The following is a 7,665-nucleotide window of genomic DNA, read 5'->3' on the forward strand; positions in this document are numbered from 1 at the left end:
TTCACACTAAATTCTCAATATGAATAAAAAAAAGACCTGGAGCTAACCATTATCAAAATCTAATCCAAATCTCACTCATTATCTCTCCACCACTATACAATTCATCTAAAAAAATAACTTAATTCAAGAAAAAAAAAACAACGTTTATTTTTTAATGGAACTAACCAGCTAGTCTAAACATGCACAGGTCCTGGAGCCACCGATACCAGAGTAGGATGGTTGTAGGGTGGCTCTAGCAACACTAAAGGAGGAGTGGATTGTGATGGAGGATTTTTGTTACCGTCAAACGACGAAGGTGTAAGAGTAGGGCCTGGATAGCTGGTGGGTTGGGTGGTGGTGGGTTAGCAGTAGGAATTGAGGGTGGTGGTGAGTTAGGGGAGGTGGGTTGGTTAGACCCAATGGTAGGAGAATGAGGGTTGTAAGAGAAAGGAAGAAGAAGAAGAAGAACAGGAAAATGGGTTGTGTTTAATAAAATATTACCCCTAAAATAATAAGTTAAGATGTTTTTCATTTAAAATAACTAATTTTCCAAAACAATAATGACAAATTTAAAATAATATAAAATGAATTTTTTAGAAAATTAATTTAATGATGTGTAAAATATATACACATGTGCCAACACAGTCAAATTTTGGACAGAATGGTATGAAGAAAAGGTTGGGATAAATCATAAGCAGACGAAGACAACACAAAAAAGGTTGTGTTAGATAAATATTTGCCAATGAAAAATAAAAGTTGGGATAGATTAATATTTTTCCAACTCTTCCTAAAAAGTTGAGCATGATTAGATTTTGCCAACACCCAAAACAATTGCTTAAATGTACAAATTTAAATGACACAAAAAAGATCGGCGTAAGCCAAAAAAAGTCGTCTTAGGCTTTTCATATGTTGATGGTTTTATATAGTTGGACAAAATATAACAAAAGTCGGCACAATGTTGGACAAAACTGACTTTTATTTAAGTGTTGCCTTAGGCATGCATATCTCAGCCTTTACACAAAGATTTGGTCAAAGCGTACACCGACAAGTCTATCCCAACACTTAGGAAAGTGTTGGCCCAAAAGTGTCGACATAGTGTTGGACAAAATTGACTTTTATTTAAGCGTTGTCTTAGGTATGCATATCTCAACCATTATACAAAGAGTTGACCAAGGAATATGTCGGTAAGTCTATCCGAACACTTAGGAAAGTGTCGACCCAAAAGTGTCGGAATAGTATTGGACAAAGTCGATTCTTATTTAAGCATTTCCTTAGGCATGCATATCCCAAGCCTTATACAAAGAGTTGACCAAAACGTATGTTAGCAAGTCTATCCCAACACTTAGAAAAGTGTCGACCCAAAAGTGTCACCTTAAGACTATTTTGTTGTAGTGACAAACATACACTGTAATGACCTGACAGTCACGAGTGTCGAAAAATGTATTTTTGGGACTCCGTTTTCATAAATTAAACTCGTAAATATTTATTAAAAATATTTATGAAGTTAGTTGTGTGATTAATTAGGTTTTGGTTAGGTGAATTTGCTTGAATTAAGAGTAATTAGGTATAAGAATTAAATTGCATAAAGGGTGAAAGTTGAATTATAGATTAAAGAAAAATTAAAGGGATTAAATAAGCAATTATGCCATTGCTTATAAATGAGGCGACAAAATATATATTATAATATTATAATATTATAATATTATATGTTAATTATTAAGTATATATATTATATTATATATTATTATAAGTAAATATAATAAATAAAAGAAACAAAAAGAAAGACAGGATGCTAAACAAAGTAGAAAGAAAAAGAAAAGGAGAAAGAAGGAAGGAGAAAGTAGAGCTGCTCATGGGCCGGGCCGGGTTCAGAAAAAAATTTCGGCCCGGGTCCTAAGCCCAGGCCCGGCCCGGCCCGGCCCGTTTTTTAAATAAATACCAAAACTTTATTTTAAAAATTAAAAAAGTATTTTAAAAATATTTTAAAATAAAAAAATAAAAAAAAAAGTATTTTAAAAGTATTTTAAAATTAAAAAAATAAAAAAATAAAAAAAGTTATTATATTCGGGCCGGGCCCGGGCCAAAAAAGTGGTGCCCGAGGCCCGGCCCGTTTTTAATCGGGCCTCATTTTTTGCCCAAGCCCATATTTCGGGCCTATATTTTTACCCAAACCCTCCCATATTTCGGGCGGGCCGTCAGGCCGGGCCGGGCCGCCCGGCCCATGAGCACCTCTAGGAGAAAGGCACAAAGCTAAGGATTTCAACTGTTCAAAGTTCAATTGGTTAGTTAATTTAGTCCCTTTTTCTTGTAATTTTTATGTTTTTAGAATCCCAATATTAAATACTACCAGATCCATGTCAAAATTTTAGAAATTATTGAGTTTTTAGATGTTGTTAATGTTGAATAATTTTAGTCTTAGAGATTAAATTGATAGATTTTTAAGTTAGAAATGAAAAAGGATTGAATTGTAAAATAAATTGTAAATTTTGAGTAATAGGGACTAAATTGTGAAAATTTTGAAATTTAGGAATTTATGTGAAGATAGGGAGTTGAATTTAGTCTAAAGTAGAATTTGCATGAAAATAAATAATTAAATGTGAAGAATAAAAGGTAGTCTCAGTTTAGGGACTAAATTAAAATTTAGGCAATATTTGAGTAAAAATTGAAATATTCAATATGAAATTGAATTGTGTTGTATTGATGATTTTTAATTGTTTTAATTCTGTAGCTAACGTCGTACGGGAACCCTCGACTAAAAAGGGAAAAGATAAAGTCGACGAGAAATAGATCATAATTTCCGGTTTGTATTTCTATAATCCGAATTTAGTTGTTAATTGTTATAATTCAATTTAATGTATATGGTAAGTGTTGAGGTGAGAATTATTGTGTTTTGCAATTGAAATGTATTAATTTGGTATGTGATGAATTTATTGAATTTATATTGATTGAATTGGTATATATATTGAATATATATTGATTATTTGAATTGAATTGAATATATATTGTATTTGAAAAGTGAATTGAAACCCTATTAATTGTATCGAGCTGAGTCGGATGTAGATGAGACACTAGGTGTTAATTTACTACTTCGGATTAATTCGATTAGGCACTGGGTGTCAATTTATTTCGGTTTAACCGATGAGACACTGAGTGTCTATTTATTACTTCGAATTATTCGATGATGCACTAGGTGCCAAACTGGTGTGTTTTGGTTGGATTCGTGTATCCGTCCGAGTCCGAGTCGTGTTAATAGGGGTAAATGAATAATAAAGTTCTATAATTGATATTGAAATGGCATGGTATGAGAAATGAAAGTGAAATAGTAAATTGTAAATAAAATGTAAAATATGTTGCAAATACATGGAATATATGAGTTATATACTCATAATTGAATATGGAATGGATAAAGCAATTACATAAATGAAATGTGAATTAAATTATGAAAAGCTATTTATATAGCAAGTATGAGAATTGAGATATTTGTGAAACAAATTAAGTATGATAAGCTATTATGTATGAATTCAAAAAGTTGACATATGGTTGTTGTAATATTTAAATATTAATATGTGTTTATATTTTAATTATACATTTGAAATCTTTTGTCTTTAAATATTCAGATTATAGAAATACCACTGAGTTTTACTCAGCATACGGTTTTGTTTTCCGTGCGCAGATTAGGTACTTCAATTTTGATCGCTGATTCAGCATCCAACAACGGTTCTGAATTCAAACGTGGTGATGTTTTCCTTTTGTGTCAGTATGTATTAGGGTGTCTAACTATTAATCATTTTGTGAATTGATTGTAAATAAGATTATAAGTTAATATTGGTTGGTTATATACATATAAATATGTGTTTATGTTTGAGGTCATATTATGACATGTTTATGTTAATGTTTAAATGAACTTGAAATAGGCAAAATAGATTAAATTTGGCATGTTTACAAATTAGACTTGAATGATACTTCGATGATATGATTTGATGATCTAATTGTGGCACCAATGAGGGTACATTGGTTAGACACCTAGGATGTCTGTTTTGATATGATTTGGATATGTTTGATCGTGTTTTGAATTGGTTAAATGAATGATTTGTTTTTATCACGTATTGTGGGCCTCGAGAGCTCAAATAAGGGACAATATGTATGAGTTTGATTGATTTTGACTTGAATATTATATAATGTGAAATGTTTTGAAATTATGTTTGTTTGATCGGTAATGCTTCGAAACCCTATTCTGACAACGAATATGAGTTAGGGGTGTTACATACACAGTGCATAAACCTCATGTGAATGCAACCCGCATGTGAATGCAACATATTTCAACAAAGAAATCCAAAAAACCATAAACTCAAATCCCCCTAAATCTAAAAAATTATAAACCAACAAAGAAACTTACTTGTTACAATGGATGCAACACTAGGCTGGTTCTCTTCTATTAACCATTCTAACAGTTTTATCTTCAATCCTGATTTTTTTGTTGTTGGTTTTCTCTTGCTCGCTTTTCTCCAAAATTTCAATCGTTCAACCCTTCCTTTACCCATAAAATTTCAATTGTTTGATCATCTAACCATTTTTCCTAAAAACTTCAATTAATTCCAATTGTCTCTTTTCTTTTCTTTTTGTTCGCCCATCCTTAAACCTCCAAAATTAAGACCCTTCGGCTTCTCATGTCGAATGTGGCAAGTTAACTGGCCATGTCAGCAAGTTCACATCACCTGTTTCGTTAGGCCTGTAACCGAAAATGTTAGTGGGTGACTAAATTGTCACTTTTCAATAATGTTAGTAACTGATGTGTTACTTTAAAGTTCAGTAATTAAATTGTCATTTTCTAAAGTTAAGTGACTATTTTATTATTTTAATTAAAATTGAGTCACTGTAAGTATATTTTACCCTTAGTAATATATTGTATGGCAGCTAAAATCTTTTGAAAATCTGACAGTCTTTATTCATTCTTCAACTCCCTAGGAACCGAAACCCACTTCCCAATTGGCAATTATTTCGATTTTGTTTTCCCACGACACCATCTCCAAAGAAAAACATCAAAGCCTAATGAACCATCCCAAATTCCCAATTCTGATCATTCCCAAAGTATACCACAACTATCCTTTTCTATTTGTTGCTATTTCCTTCTTCAATTCTTCCTTTTGTTAGATTTATATTAATTTTATATTTTGTATTGAAGGTAAATGGTTGACAAGTCTAGAAAATGTTAATATAATGAAACTGTGGTTCCAAGTTGAGAAAATGATAGGGTGTTTTTCTATACAAAGATATTTAAATTTAAATTATTTTTGAGAAAAATGAACAGTTGAGAAAAGAATAGGTCTATATCTATACATTAGTCTTACATGGGCCTGATCAATTAAAGAAATGAAATAGATTTGCATATCGAAATAGCTAGGGTTCCTTGGGTGTCGGCTACGATCTATATTTCTTGTTTCGAGTCTGTTAGGCTTCTGTGTCTCATTATGCCTAAAAGGAATCTCGAAAGAAGATTATTGATCAGTGTTTTAATCAATGCCACCCCATCCCAAGAAACTGAGAGAATTAATAAAGTCTGGCTCTCGAGTGTCTCAAAATATGCACTATTTAAAGCTTAAGCAAATGTAGTAATTGTAAGTAAAACGCCAACTGGAATCAAAATGGGTTGCAATGAGAGCAACAGCTCCTGGAAGGCAGTGGCTGAGGTAGCAGGGGCAATAGCGACGGGACTTCTTGCTTTGCATGCTATGGGTTTGTTTGCTTCTTCTAGCAACAGGAAAACAATGAAAGCTCCTGGGAGGAACTACCGAATTTACAGGGACGACTTTGAACGTGATCCTGCTAGCTATTTCCGTAATTTGCGCAAATGAAAGATTAAGATTCGAGGACTTCGTGTAAGTTTGGGCCCGTGTTTGTTTTTTAAAATGAGTAACTAAGGAGATATCATATCTATATCTATTATCAATATATATGTAATGAGTAACTAAGCTTTACTCGTATAGTATTCAATATGTTATCCAGTCTTTTGCAACAAAATGGGGGCATCGCCTCACATTTCGATCATATATATAATGAGTAACTAAGCTTTACTCTTATAATATTCAATATTTTATCCAGATTATTACAACAAAATGGGGATATCGCCTTACATTTCGATCATCGCTTCATACTAACATATAGACAGTAAAATATAGGTTTGGTTTTGCTTATTGTGCTCTAACCTTGGTATTTATATATGTACGAAGATTTTTAATTCTATAATTGTAGTTAAAAGCAATCAAAGCATCCAACCAGGGACGAATCCATTTGCTGCAGAAGCTTTAACAGTGGCCTGATCTGAAACACACTGATTGTAACTGTACCAAAAAAGTTTTTAAAGAAAAAAAAAGACATTAGCAGTGAAGAATCTATCGACCATTAAACATCAGATATCTGCAAAAAATTAAAGACTTAAGTTACCCGATCTGCAGAGAGCTGCTGCATTGTAAAGGATCAAAATATTCCTCCATCTGAGACGGTGGATGGTTGTCTTGAACGCTTTGCTCCCCAATTTCCTGAACAACTTTCATACAACTGATAAAGCAGAACATCAAATATAATATACGCATTTATTCGAGGACATTGTATATAATAAAAATGTTAGAGAGAAAGATGCGGGATAACAAATAGCACAAGCATTTCTTCCTGTACAAATAACGCAAGCATGATGAGAAAAGCATATCTTAGAGTTGATCATATTATAGGGTCCAAAAGAGGTATTAAGCCAATAAAAAAATTAAGCATATCTTAGAATTGGTAATATTTTTCTTTCTTAACTTACAATTAATTAATGAATTATAAGAAATCAATAGAAGTATAAACTAAATTTTACAAGTGAGTCGAATTTTGACTCTAAAAAGAGAAAAATCATAAAACTTTATCCAAAATTTCATTGGCTTTCTTTCCAAAATAAAAATAAAAATCTCATTGGCTAGAAAAACAAATCCATTTTTTTGAGGAAGAACAGCACTATATGTGTAGCTAGAATCGCCACGTTCATGATTTAACCAAACGTACTTTTAATATAATTCTTTTGCACTTTCAGATTTATTTATTATTCCAAAGCTTATTTGTCATGTAACCCAACATATCCGATTGTTAATGACCCAAGATGGAGCATATCCAATTCCAGACAGTGAGCTCTTGGCCACTACCTTGGCTGAGACAATTTATGGTCAAATTTCCCTAAACTGTCTTGCATATAAGAGAGACTCCACGCTTGGTCTTTGTGGGGTTGTTTGCTCATTCGACCTTTTCTCCCTAAACCAGGATCTTGGCTGGGCTGAAAACGACATACATGTGCCCTCTCAAGCCTCCCTTGTCCCTTTGATTAAATATTTCTCAAATTTAAGCATTGGATTTGAAAAATAAAATAAAATTGTTTACTCTACACCATACCAACTTTGTGATAGAGTATTAGTTACTATTGTTAGCTGCCTGTTGAAATTTGTTGTAGCTGTTAAAATTCATTTGAATGGTTTATATTGTTGTAATATTTTTAAAATATATATAATGTTCCAATTGCTATAAATGAAAAGTTGTAAGTAATCAAAAGCTATAACTTTTGATCAAGAGTTGTTGCTTTTTCATGTTGATAAGTTAAGTCGATTAAATAATTATGTCTATTTAAGAGACATCTATCCAAAAAAGATACACGAAAGTTAA

At 32.1% G+C, this 7,665-nt stretch overlaps 1 protein-coding gene across 1 annotated transcript; it reads right to left on the reverse strand.

The window, feature by feature from the left end:
• Positions 1-6,061: 6,061 nt before the first annotated feature.
• On the reverse strand, positions 6,062-6,883 carry LOC121224185 (agamous-like MADS-box protein MADS2). Its single transcript, XM_041106975.1, has 2 exons — positions 6,421-6,883; positions 6,062-6,317 (listed from the first exon to the last, which is right to left on the reverse strand). The coding sequence occupies exons 1-2, from the start codon at positions 6,567-6,569 to the stop codon at positions 6,239-6,241; spliced, it is 228 nt and encodes a 75-aa protein (XP_040962909.1). The 5' UTR covers positions 6,570-6,883; the 3' UTR covers positions 6,062-6,238.
• Positions 6,884-7,665: the final 782 nt, after the last annotated feature.

Source organism: Gossypium hirsutum, chromosome D12, assembly GCF_007990345.1.
Source record: "Gossypium hirsutum isolate 1008001.06 chromosome D12, Gossypium_hirsutum_v2.1, whole genome shotgun sequence".
In the NCBI taxonomy this organism is placed as follows: domain Eukaryota; kingdom Viridiplantae; phylum Streptophyta; class Magnoliopsida; order Malvales; family Malvaceae; genus Gossypium; species Gossypium hirsutum.

Coding starts and splice junctions, on each gene's coding strand:
- LOC121224185 (XM_041106975.1), bottom strand. CDS start 6,569: ATGCGTATATTATATTTGATGTTCTGCTTTATCAGTTGTATGAAAGTT. Junction 6,318..6,420: donor AGCAGCTCTCTGCAGATCGG/GTAACTTAAGTC, acceptor TTTTTGGTACAG/TTACAATCAGTGTGTTTCAG.